The sequence below is a fragment of the Triturus cristatus genome, chromosome 4_2 (assembly GCF_964204655.1).
Source record: "Triturus cristatus chromosome 4_2, aTriCri1.1, whole genome shotgun sequence".
NCBI classification, from domain to species: Eukaryota; Metazoa; Chordata; class Amphibia; order Caudata; family Salamandridae; genus Triturus; species Triturus cristatus.
In genome coordinates this window covers 373,822,170-373,835,824 of record NC_140586.1, presented here as the reverse complement: position 1 = coordinate 373,835,824, position 13,655 = coordinate 373,822,170, and the positions used below count along the sequence as shown (strand labels likewise).

At 38.3% G+C, this 13,655-nt stretch overlaps 1 protein-coding gene across 1 annotated transcript in view; it reads right to left on the bottom strand.

The window, feature by feature from the left end:
• LOC146833914 (potassium channel subfamily T member 2) overlaps positions 1-13,655 on the bottom strand; it is a 1,568,236-nt gene that overhangs the window by 887,025 nt on the left and 667,556 nt on the right. Inside the window, exon 8 of the mRNA XM_085599924.1 lies at positions 6,953-7,036. Coding sequence (XP_085456050.1) covers positions 6,953-7,036 — 84 coding nt within the window. The remainder of the gene's footprint in view (positions 1-6,952; positions 7,037-13,655) is intronic.

The following is a 13,655-nucleotide window of genomic DNA, read 5'->3' as shown; positions in this document are numbered from 1 at the left end:
AAGGGCGCCGCTCCTCGTAATACGCTCATAATTGCATCACGGAGTCAGGCGATACACCAATGATTTAGGACACCTGATTTATGATGACCAACGAAGTGTCGTATGTCACCCGATTTTATGATGTTTTATGATGATGATTTATTTCTATGGCCATAAAAATGCCCAGGAGATAGTACACATGTATAGTTATGGAATGGTAACAAAACTGCAGCCAACAACGACCACAAAACTACAAACGAGTGTTGGTTATCCTTGCTCATACATACATGTAAGAGTTGCATGCCATCCTGGAATGGGCACAGTGTGGGTGTTATGTGTGCCAGCGCAGGAAAAGGCACAGAGATGTGACATGTTGCTGTAAATATGTTACATCCCTGTGCCTGGAAACTAACGCAGCATGGCGCAGCAAAATAACTTGCGGAACCGCGCTGCGTTCGTTTCCAAAAAATAAATCCCATAGTATTTCTCCGAATTGCATCTTATTTACATTCTATTAATGCTTCTTATCATATCTAAGAGATAATTAAACATGATGGCAGTTGAATCTTTGTGTACAGCAAGGTCAATTTACAATGTAGCCTTCAATGGATCAATTTTGCTTCCTGGTTTTTTATTACTTTCATATCAATTACTCTTTTTCTGACTACCACATTGTTAGAATGCAGTAGATCGAATTTTCCCATTTTACTAAATGGAAGGTATAATTTGCTGCCAGTCAAAAGCAGTTTGATCATTCAGGAATAATAGTTCAATATTTAGCAACAGCATCATAAAGTATTTCCCTCTCACTAGATTTCTTAGTGGGATTTCTGGATCAGGGATCCTTCCAGCTTTCATCCTCCTCGATGACTGCATCTTCCTCTAAATCTCTTGGAGGTGGAATATTAAGGTCACTGCACAACAATAATATATAGTGATCCTGCTGTTTGTTATCAGCCCTCAATCATTCAGTAACGCTTTCCAGAGCTGTGATCACTTTCTTATTGTTAGGGTATGGATTGGAGCATATAGACATTCAGAATATCGATGATCTCTTTTTGCGCTGGGAATCAGGTCAACAGTATGTATAAATCATCAAACGGGATGTTGCAGATAGGTTACTGCTTCATTTTAGAGTGAAATTTAGTTGAAACGAAAACTGGTAAAAATATGTGTTTTTAAAATAAAATATTTTTGGGCTCACTACACTATTTTTTTGAAAAAATAATATTATTTAAAACGAGTTTAATAACTTCATCTGACAATTAATTAACCTCGACAAGTCAACATAATACGTATTGAAACTTTTTAGTTCAGTCAACAAACGCAATAAAACGTGGCTGAACTCGATGCTGTGTAGTGGAGAGCGTATGGATAAGGAAGAGAAGGGGGTGTTTCTTTCTGCCGAAGTCTGTCTCTGCAGTTAATACTCGAGTGAGACATAAACAACCGGTGACTCATCATCACTCAACCCGCAACCAATCCTACCTGCTGCTGTGCTGGTCAGTCACCACACCTCATTCAGTTGAGTTAGTTGTGCATTATTACTGAAGCTTATAAGTGCCTTGCTGAATTTATTTTTGTTACATTTTCTAGTTCATTGATTCATTGTGATCATCCTCTTCTCTACGATATTGAGTTTGGTAAGTAGCGTAAACATTATGATGCATGCTATTTGTTTGTATTTGTATGTTAAGCCGGGGGTGACAAGAACTTTCGGAAACTGGGTACCACCTGACTTTGCTACGCCACTGTTGACACTAGGCCTGCAATATTCCATGAAAGGAGGAGTATGTTATAGGTGATGGAGCGGGTAATGCAAAATTTTGTATACCTCCTCTATTCTGCATGAAAATACTAATTATATAGTCTATTAACTATAATATTATTAAACGAGTTTGTATGTTTATTAACCAACATTATTAACATTCGAATTACACGTGGGATTTGCATTTGCATGGCTAAACAAACTGTATAACTAACGTCTGTACGCATATTAACAGTAGTATATGTGGTAAATAGAATACTGCATGATATAGGTTGCTTTTGTAATGTTGCCCAAGAAGAGGAACGAAAAGGTGAATATAATGGCTTTAAATGTTGCTACACGCTAGTTAAACACAAGCACATAGAGGGATTAGTAAGGGGTTAACATTAGATTCATTATTTCTATGTATTAATTACACTTTTGTGTTTGTTTCACTTAAATTAGCATTTGGGCCTAAATCCAAGATGGCCGCTGACACCACACAACGAAGTGGCCACTGTCCCACGAGGCACGGAGTGAGCTGCGCATGCGCAAGAATTTTCCTAAACCTTGTCACGACCTTTGTTCACTATGTACCCGAAAAAGGACAGAGTGGGACGTCTGCCAAAGCCAGAGAACAATCAACCTTACAATAAACCGGAACAAGCTGAACTTTTGGACTATCTCATGACCTCACCCCTCGAACTGAACTGAAAACTTAAATCTAACATCGGACGATCTCAACCAGCCAATCACGACTGTTCTAAAATATTATGTTGTATCTTCTTGACTTCATTGTATTATAAAAGAAGTAGTAGAAAAGAGAGGGTTCGCTTCGTTTTGCTCTTACCTTTGGGTCACGTCGCTTACGTTGCCTTGCTTCGATTTGTGCGTTCTATTGAATTCTTGAAGGTCCGAATGCTGTCCGATCCTCTGATGACTGCAAACTTTTCCTAAATCTACGGGCAATGATAGATACTTGCACGTCTCTGGTCCTTTGCCGATCTTTGGGACTGTAACGTGCCGAGCTAAGAACTTTGAGCTTTGGCTTGATTTCGGACGATTTACGACAAAATTACGCAGAGCCAATGCATTAGAGGACTCCAAATAGCCAGATTAGGTAAATATGATGTTCTGCAATTTACTAAAAATTTAATATAAAACTTTCTAAAACTTTGACGAGACAAATGCGAATTGAAATCCTTATGAAATTTTAGATAAACAATTATTGATTAACGAGAATTCATGAGTTATGAGTTTCATTTAAAAGATAGATTCTGAAGTCTAAAATGTGTTTTAGCTGGTTCTTAATCACCATCCACCAATCGAACTAATTTGATCCGATCGACCGAAGTGGGAGGAGTGCCTTGATGTTTTGGTATTAAGGATCTGTAGGTGAAAGGGCGTTAATGTATATTTGTAAATGACTTTTCCTTCCCTATAGGTTGTAAGGTGTTCCCCTAACATGTCTGGCGCTTGAATCACTCATCCCTCCTGTGCGTGCAGACTGGTGTGGAAGTAACGTGTGAGTGTTGGTGTTTTGGGCCCCACCAATGACTGCATGTGTGAACGAGTTAGTGTGATGTCGGGTCTGTGACACAAGGAGGATACCGGTACGGGTTGTTTCCCCGTTGCTAGGGTTTTTGCGCTGGATCAAGGTGTACAGAATGCTTTGTGTCATACCAGGGTACGAGGGTTGCATATTGTTAATTAAATTTCAAAGAAGGTATAGAATGTTGTTGTTTATGGTACTTTCCAAGACAGATTGCAGCCATGCCCATGATACTCTTGGTGCCCATGATACTCTTGGTGCCCATGATACTCTTGGTGATTCATCTTTAATCAAATTTTTGCAATTGGTTTGCTTTCTTTCTTGGTAATAATCTTTCGGTTGGTCTCCTCCGTACGAGTTCTTAGTGCTTTATTGAGGAATTCTGAAGCCAGGCATATTGTCCTATTCCTATTTATATTATACGTGTGTACATTTGGCAACAATGTAAAATGGCAGCGATTTTGACACACCTTGCTTTTCATGCAAATAATAAGATCATACAGGAACAAATCTGTTCCAAACACACATCTGCAAAAAGTGATCTATTTGGTGCAAGTTCTGCCCTCTGATAAAAGTGGGAAGTTTGACGTTTCCCTGGACATACCACTCATCCAAATGCAATGCAAGAATACATTTCCAAACATACACGTGCCTGTAAACTGCATGTTTGTGGATTGCATGCTGATAACATACTCATATATAATAAGTTATTACAAATGTAAATGAAGGTCATGCCTTGAAATCTGTGTTTCATCCAACTCCTAAGATCCACTATTTTTGCACCACAAATTCACAGCTACCACCATAAAACGTAAGGGGAAATCAAATGAGTCACAAAACACACTAATTGTTTTGAAAATTCCATATTTTGCTTGGTGAAATTCCACCACTAATCTCTGTGAAACAATATAAATATGCTGATGACACAAAAATCTTTTTGGAAGTCTTCTCCACTCCTGATATCCAAGGCCTAATCAATATATGGCTGTGCAGCACCTACTTGAAACTCCTCAAAACCAAAGCAGAATCCCTGCTATTCACTAACAAAAACTTTCTGGCTTGAAGACATGAATCAAGACAGCATTGAACTGCAGCTTATACTCAATACCACATCACTAGTATTCCTCCTGGACACCAACCTTGCCCTCAAAGAACACACTATCAAGAAAAAGCAAGGACAGCTCTCTCTAGTAAAGAAAGTGAAACTTATCCTCGCAGAAAACAACTTCCGGTCTGCCACCCAGCCCCATGGCCTCTTAGTCTCAGAACTAGCCACATTTTGAGGACTTGCACACTGCATCACACCTCATAACGGCATAAATAAATATGATTGCATCCCCTTTGCCCCAATGGAACTGCACTGACTGCCACTGCTGGTCAGCATCCTCTTGAAAGCTGTTATGGTGGGCAACCCTGTCAATACAGTGTCCAGGCTTATCCCCGCTGGGCGTTCACAGCTCTCCCCAGTCACTACATGTTCAGGCTACAGAAGGAGAAGCACAAAAAGAGAAAACAGAGCAGCAGACCTTCTAAATCTTTGCTGCTATGATCTGAAATAACACCTGTATCCATCTGGATTCCAAATTAAAAAAATTCTGAAGACACACCTATTTAAGGTACACTACAAAGTGACACATTAACAATCCATGTCTGCTAACGGAACTCACTCAACCTCCAGTCACTGGTCGTTTCAATATTTGACTTTCAACCTGTGCAGCACTGTGCTGCCTTTTGGCTAGGGCGGCAATAATTATTCGACAAGTGATAGGACCGTAAATTGTCTACCGAAAAATAGTAATTCTTTGAAAACAAAATAATAATGCACGTGCATGGCAATGCGCTAAATTGTAAAATTGCCTAATTCTAACCATAGTTTCCACAATCTGAATTCCATTAAACATAAAAATGCTCTTCACAGCAGTAGGATTAAACTAATAATTCCAGATTTGTAACGCATGCCTTATCACCCCTAAGGGTATCCAGGCACTGGGAGCCGTCAGGGAGATTAAGTGAGCTATTGCCCAGAGTCACATGATGCTGAGCTGAGCTGCCAATGGCGATCGAACCGCGAGCCCCGCGCTCAGGAGTCTGCTGCTCCGGCTAAGTAAGACCATTTCAGAGCAGACTGGTACTGTTGTTAACAAAACAACCATACATTTTCTTGTCTCACTGACCAATCAGTCTAATGTGTGGCACACTGGCAAACAGAGGCAAACTGACCTCTAGCAAATTCCATTGCGATTGTTATAAGACGTCCCCTTTTAGAGAGATCGGAAAAGTGGTTTTGAATTTTTGCAAATAATTGTTCCTATTGATCCACAACTGTGACTTTATAGCATATCAACCAAAAATAACACTGCCAGCATTATGTGACTTGGAAGCTCTCAGTATGGAATTAGAATTTCTAGACCTTGAGAGTGACATGGGAAGTACAGTTATTCCATTGACTATAGCTCAGGCATTATGACCACAACAAGAAGCAAAGAGGATTCAGTTTTTAAGTTTGATGTGAATGGTGCATGCGTCTTTCAGAAGGAACACTTTTAGTCAGTCTACTTCACCCAATATCTTCTTTTGCACTAGAACCTTTGGCTTAGTGCACAAGACTATTCTAGCGTCCTCAGAGTTTTACTGGCTTTTTTGGTGTGTGCTTTCACCACCACCAGAATGCAAGAGGGACTAGTTTACATCTCAAATCTGTTAGCAAGGGAAGGGGGCCAGTGGCCAAAAGGAGAAAAAGCATCTGACGAATGGTTGGTATGAAAAATAAAGCAACTTTATACGTGGGATCCATTTTTCAAACGCTGTTGTTTGTGTTTTAGTACAATAGATATAAAGTGTGTATGATGTGCACTCCCCAGATCTGCACACAATACAAATGCATACATATTTGCTTAGCTATGGCTTGTCAATATGTGTATATAAAACTCTAAAGCTTCAGAATATGTGAAGAGGTTAATGTCTTAGAATATGATGATTTGTTTGTAGTAGTCTCTACAGAATTAATGGATGAAAAATGAAATCGTTAAATTAATGGCTGAATAGGGCAGCTCTTGACCAAGCTTGTGACACATAGATCAGACAGTCCTATTGAACATATATACAGAAAGATCAGTGAAACAAAAACTACAACAATCGTCAGAGTCTATCAAGGATGTTGAGGGATATTTAAATGTACAGAACCCAATGCTTAATTTGAGCCTGTGGTTTCCAGTGCTCAGCACCAGCACTTAGCTGTCAACACTGGCGCTTTTCACAGTCTGCCACAAGATGGCGTTTTCTGGCTAATTTAGAGGTGACCACAACAACAGTTAATTATTAATTCAATAATTATTAATTCAATAAATATTAAAATGACTATTACCTACCACACAAGCCATTCTTATACGTTTGGGGGCAGGGAAAACTCTGAATTGTCACACTTCTAGGAGTGTGGCAGTTAGTAGTTGTGTTGTTACTATAATTAGGTGTATGGCAGGGACAAAGTGTGGTGCAAGCTGCAGTGGTCTCCTAACAAGAGCCCTGGCACTTATTTGTTTACACATTAAGCATTGACAGAACCCTTTCCGAATAAAAACACATTAAAACGCGTGCTTCTATATGAGCAAACACGGAAGAGAGATCGTCACATAACTGAAATAAATATCAATGAATTAGGTGTATGTTATACTCACAATCATGTTTTCCAAAGCATGTTTTGCAAGCCAACAGTTGAGGAATACAGGAATGAATAAGTTTCTCAGTGGTGGCCAGAAAATCTAAAATAAAAACAGGCAATGTCTTAATATCACAAAAATATTTGCAGAGAAATTAAGCAAGCTGAAACTGTACCTTCTACAGCAGATCCATTATTGGAATGAAAACTTTAAATATCTGAATATAGGTCAAGAAGCACGATTGTTATTGACGTTTATTTTAAGACTCTGCCTCAGAAATACTCGCTTCAAATATTGGACCTTCAATAAAGTTCACAGCAAGCACAATGGGTCCAATCCAGAAAGCCATTTTAGCTCCCCCCTGCATCTGGGGAGAAACACAGGCACCCGCAGCACCTGTGGTGCAGGGCGGCCCCAACACTCCAGGGGGGCTCTTTCAGGCAAAAGTCTATGAATAGTTTTGAAATATTGGAGAATAGGGCCCCATATCACTTTCAGCAGGGGGGGCGACTATCATTTGGCGTTATGGCACTGAGCTAGTTTTGTCAGATTATTGTATTGTATATACGTTTAACTGATGTTCACAGAGCTCCTTCCTCAATTGCATTTGCAATCTTTACGAGCACCCTGTAGGTAAAATACATTTGTTGCTTTTAGATATGACAATTGATGAATTCTAGAACAAAATACAGCATTCTGCTTTCTTTCTGCAAATTCTTCATTTACATGTTCTGTTGTTCTTCTTGTGCTTGATAGGTTTACATAGTTCAGGTTTCACCTATAAAAGTGGGCCTAGGGCTTTGTTACGGCTGAAAGTTAGACATATACAAACATTTTAGGGTATATACATATTCTATGGAATTCTTTAATGCTGTACTTGTATATCATCATTTACACAATGTGTGCAAATGGTGATAGCTTCAAAAACCCAGTGCTACTAACTGTTCTTAGGTAGAATGGCTTTGTGCTTTTTTTTTGCTATGGCTGTGTTCAATAGGTTTTGGTGTACCAGGAACATTCTGGCTATAACCTTTCAGTGCCAAGCAAAGTACCTTCTGTTTTTTCTGTAGTCAAATCTATCTTTAATATACTTGAGACCAGGCAGAGAGATTTAAACATCAATGGTTCTGTCTGGAAGTATATTTTCACAAGATACCCAGTCGGATTTTGCTAAGCGTGTTTTCTTTAAAATGAAAGCCTTCGAGCATGGTATTGCTTACTGCTAGGTACGAAAGGTGTCAAAGTTCTGAGCTCTTCTTGTGATCAGGAGTCTGTTCTTCAGGGACATGTTTGATCCATGTGCAGTGTATTGTGGACCAATTTTTTTACTCTTCCTTTTAATCATAATGTTGAACGCGGGTCATGTATCCCCTCAGTGCGTGTTGTGTGATAGGACCCACTGATTTGTCACCATCTTGAAAGTTATATGTTTCTTGAAGTATGGTGGAGAATATATGCTGCATCATGAGGGTGAGTCAATGGCATTTTCCAGGTCCACCGCAGGAAGAACAGATGCCACCTCTATCCTAGCTAACTTAATTTTCACACCCCTACTCGCAACTTATAAAACCAATGGTGTGTATCTCCGGTACAATACATTCACCCTATCAGTGACATCCTGCCAAAAGGCCTGCTTCTCTGCTTACTGAGCATTTGTGAAGGCAGATTATGAAGTTATACATAGCAGTCAACAACAAAATCTATCAGAATGTCTGCCTACTTCTTAGTAAAGCTCCTCTTTCTTTTGAGCTAGATGGTCTACAGGTTGAAGCATATAGGAGGAATTTTTACTTCTATTCCAGAAACTCAGTCCGAAGATGAAACGCTTGACCGGTGTGACTTTGTTCCTTGTATTCGTCCCAGGCTCCATCGTAGTCGACCTTAAAGTTTACCCTTGTTCCCATCAAGTGCAACCAGATGACTGCTGTTGGCACTTACACTTTTTGACATTATTTTGAACCTTAAGCTTTAAAGATCCATTACTCCTGTTCTACTTATTGGGTTTCTCTTGTTTTGGGACTTTTCCTCTGTTGTGATTTGACTTTATTACTGTTTGAGTACTGCATAAATACTTTACACGTTGCCTCTAACTTCAGCCTGGCTGCTCTGTGTTCTATCTACTAGGAGGTTGAGCCCAGCTTTATTTAGTTAGTTTAATAGTCTACCCTGACATGACTTGTGGTTATTATTTGAGGTGGGCACTCTCCCCCTCAACTAATACCCCAGTTTTTACCAAGACCCTTGTTCATTTAATCAATAAGGAGAGAGACCCAGGTATCAATTTAGTAGATAATTGTAGTGAGTTAAATGGAGACTTGTCAGGTGCAGAAAGCACTAGCTGGATGTTGAGCCCAGTTTATGACAGAACTCTGAGTTACAAAGTATCCAAGAGGTCCATCACAGGTCAGTTAAATGAAAAAGGCCAAGAAGGGCCTGACTGATATTGCTGCATTAAAAGGATAGATTGGGAAATTGGGTGGTGATAAATGTGTGCCAATTCCACAGTTTTTTATATCCAAAATGGGTAAAAGCAAACACTCTACAGTCTTGGTCTCAGTTTCTCTCAGAGGAAGTTGTTTGGTATAACACAATACCTGTTTACTTGTTTAAACATATTGCAAATACCAGGGATTCTGACATTAATACAATCATTTAATGACGGAACCAAACAATGTCACACTGTAAAAGCTAAAATTCATTAGGCACCTAAAAACGCTCTTTACAAAAGGAGGGTGTAAGAAGATGAGGATTGAAAGAAGTAAAGTGCCTTGAAACAGACACTGGACTCAATATCCAGATAATGAGTGACTTGTTTTAGATAATATCAGAAACAGAATTCAAATATGATACAAATGCAGAATTACATTGCAAGCTTTCAAATGTAGAAAATGCACTTAGAAATCATATTTACTCATACTAGGCTTCACATGGCTAAAGCAACATTGTCTGAATAGCTGACTGACTGGATCTGCTGAATCACACATACAATGTTTAATTCTTGACCTTTCCATGAACATGACTTTTTAATAAATAAAAGATGCATAATATTTTCATCTAAGCTCTGAATAATGTTTCTGCTTAAACAAAGACAACTGTTAATACATTTTTAGAAATTGTCGTTTAATTAAGTATGAAAGCATCATATATAATGCAGCATTAAAACTGAACTTGACCTCTATTAACATATTTTGTTTCATTCCAAAGGAGGGTGTAAAGGATAATGATTTCTTTTTCATTAATACAGATGTTTCGAGTTCTACAAAGATCAGTGTAAGCAAAACTTAGAATTTTATATTTAAAGGTTAGACAATACGTAGGAAATCAGTTTTGAATGACAAAATGTTCCACATAAACTTAAAATTGCTACAATGAAGTTACTAATCTAACATTGCTGTCAGTAGACTATTGTATTCCTGTGAGAAGAAGAGGAGTGAACGTGTTTTCAGGAGAGCACTAAAAGCCGATTGAACTAGAGAAGGAGAAGATGCAACATGAAGAAAACAAACTTGTTTTCAACGGTTTATAATAGTGTGCGTTCCTAGAGTAGGTTATCATTCTTTTAACCATATTTTTTTTCCCATTTCGATTTGCGGTTGCTACTGCTACTGCTGATCCTATACATATCCCTTGATCCTTATTTTATGTTGCACTGAGACTCTACTGAGGGTCTTGAACCTCTCTTTATGGAAGGGTCTGCCTTGACTGATTTTTGAATTATTGATCTGCTTTATATGCTGAAGTTTTAAGCTGACACCATTTCTCTCCTGATTCCTAAAAAAACTGGTTATTTCCTTTATGGTGTTTGCTTAATGCTTTTATTGCAAATTATTAGTTGCCTGTTGATTGTTTATTGATTTCTAATAAGATTTTAATGACTAGAATGTATAGATTTACTTGTGACCTAATAAAGATGACTTACTAAAATAATTATAATAAAACCCTTAACTCATACCAAACTTTCATTATTGACTGACAATAGAATAGTAATTGTTATTATAATAAATGTGATGTATAGCTCCTTATCTTCCTAAAACAACAGCAAAGGTCCACCAAACTATTGCAAAATACAGACGGGATCAGTCAGTGTGAGGGTAAACTGAGTTCAACTGATTCCTGCTCCAGGACTTGTACCTTGTAAAATAGATATGCCACTTTGTTCAATGTTTTAAAAGTTTAATCTAGGCTACAAAATAATGAGTTCACCAACATACTGTTGAATTAATGACAACTTTGGCGCAGTTGTACAAGGGTTGCTTTCCCACCTACAGGTGACACAGGTGAGCTTGATTCAATGCAGCAAAGCTGAATGTCAAAGACAGGTTATAAAATACATAGTTAAAATAGAGTTATTGCTTTTAGGTTACAAACAATCCCTGCAATGGGATCAGGGGCACCGTGGTAACAGAAACAGTCCAATCTCGATAGTCACAGAATCACACACACATCACACTAAGAGGAATAGACACTTTTAACTAAAAGCGCTCATCTGTTTCTCAAAACATCTCAGCACATCGAAAATAACTGCATAGGATATAATAAAAACAGCAAGAAGGCATGTTGTGAACAACAAAACTAAAATGAACATTTCTAACATGGTTAAATGTCATCTAAAACCCAACACCCTAAAACCTACTTCTATGCACTACACTAGGAGAGCGTGGCGAGTAGAACAACTTGCAGTCTAGAGTTCCTTAGGGAGAAGCACCGCACTGCATACCTTGCTGACAGCAAGAGCTGCTGTTATCAGTGGAGGCCTTAAGGCAGAGTTCACTTTGAAGAGAAACTGTGCTGAAATCATCAAGGCGATATATTATTTCAGAATCTACAAATGTTAGTCAACAAAAATTGGTTGGCTCCAAGTAGAGCAGTGGGACTTTGATACTGCCAAATACAAAGATAATTCATGTGCAATAATAAATGGTCTCCCAAAAAAACACCAATGAGCAACTTGCTACTTTAGAGTACTCTTGAAAGACCCAAGGCTGCAACTTAAAAAACGTAGTGGAAGCAAATGCTGAGGAAAATGAGTCTAGAAGTTTGGATTTGGTTCTAGCCCTGAAGAAAGATTAGGGGGATTAGATAAGAAATGTAAAATTGAATTCACTGATTAATGTAACAGAGTTAAGTGATTTTATACCTGAAAATAGAGTGAAAGTAAGAGCAAGAATGAACAGGAAACTTTGAGGATAATAAGGTTGTCAAATATCAAAATATCAATGTAAAATTGAGCTGAAAGAAGAAGGATTACAAAAAAAGGCAAAGCGAAATCAACTTTGGAGTGCAGAATATTCAAGATCTCGCTAGCACTAAGCAAGGGACAATAAAATGAATCCATGTATTCCTCTTTTTAATCCATCAAAAACTGTCATGGTGAATAGTGATGGAACCCTCTTCTAAAAAGGAAGAAAGACAGTGGAATTAATGGTCACCTCCATAGTGGACTAAGGGGTCACACAAAAAAGCCAACTCGAAAGAAAACATTGGACCCTTATCTGGAAATGTCAGTAAAGTAAAATGTGATGGGGGTTTAAAGCAAATATTCCCAAGCTAAGTAAATCAGGAAGACATAGGTAAAAACACAATTATAGTTTAATATTTAAATTGGTAGGAGCACCAACCTTGGTGCCCACAATGTCAGTTAATGATGGTGAATGAGAAGTCTTCTAAGGGAAATTTGAAACTAAAGGCAGAGAGAGCTCTGTGTATCGTGGTAAAACATCATATACCCTAATCATTGCATTTAGTTCTGCCAGTATTAGACATTCTTCACTTATGTCTGAAGAAAGGGTGTACACAAAGAGGAGAAGAGGTGAGATATGTTGCTCGATCTGATCTACAGGCAAATAATCCAAAAGATTTACTAATTAAAGATAGCTTTTTGGACAACGATGATTACACTCCCTCACATAGAAGAATACTTGAAATGCTACATTTGATACTACCACTAAGGGCGCTAAAGCCTGGCAACCTATTTTGTATATTTCACAGGGAACACTGTTGATATGTAGTCTTGAATAAAACAATAGCTCATTTTTGTTCTGAAAATATAACTGTGGCAACAGTTCATTCAGTGAATCATATTCGCAAAAGGTATAGATGTCCTCCTAGGGGAAAATAGTCTCAATAAAAGAAAACAAGTGGTGTGTAGGGGAGACAAAGGCAGATTTGAAATCATAGATCAAAAGCAAATGAGAGGGAGACTGTTGTATAATTAGAAAATTAAAGAATTTGTAGGAAAGGCAGCAGAAAAGATCATAGTAACAAAAAAATGGGCAAAAAAGATAAAAATGCTTGATTCTCTGGAGCAAAATAATTCAATGACTGATCGTAAAATTGGGCATAGTTGGCAAGGGCCATAGAACCAACTAGAAAATGAGGGCTGCTCCAGTGATCTTAGTGCTGGTTATCTGACTATATTTACCTGGAAGGTAGGCAATGTCAGAAGTGTCTGAAGATGAAATATGAAAGCAAGATATAGGAAAGAGTGTACTTTAAGAAACATGACACAGTGCTGAAAATAACTGTAGTAACAATGACCCCAATTTAATTTTTTGTGGACGGTCCATCCACTGCCAGGGCAATGGAGTAAATAGCCCTGTTTCCCTAACAGAGGTGCCATCTGCCAAATTTTGAAATTTCTGCTGGTCTAGTGGACATTTCAGAATTTGGCCATTTTAAATTTCGGCTGGAGATCTATTTCTCCACGAGGGTGACAGAGTAA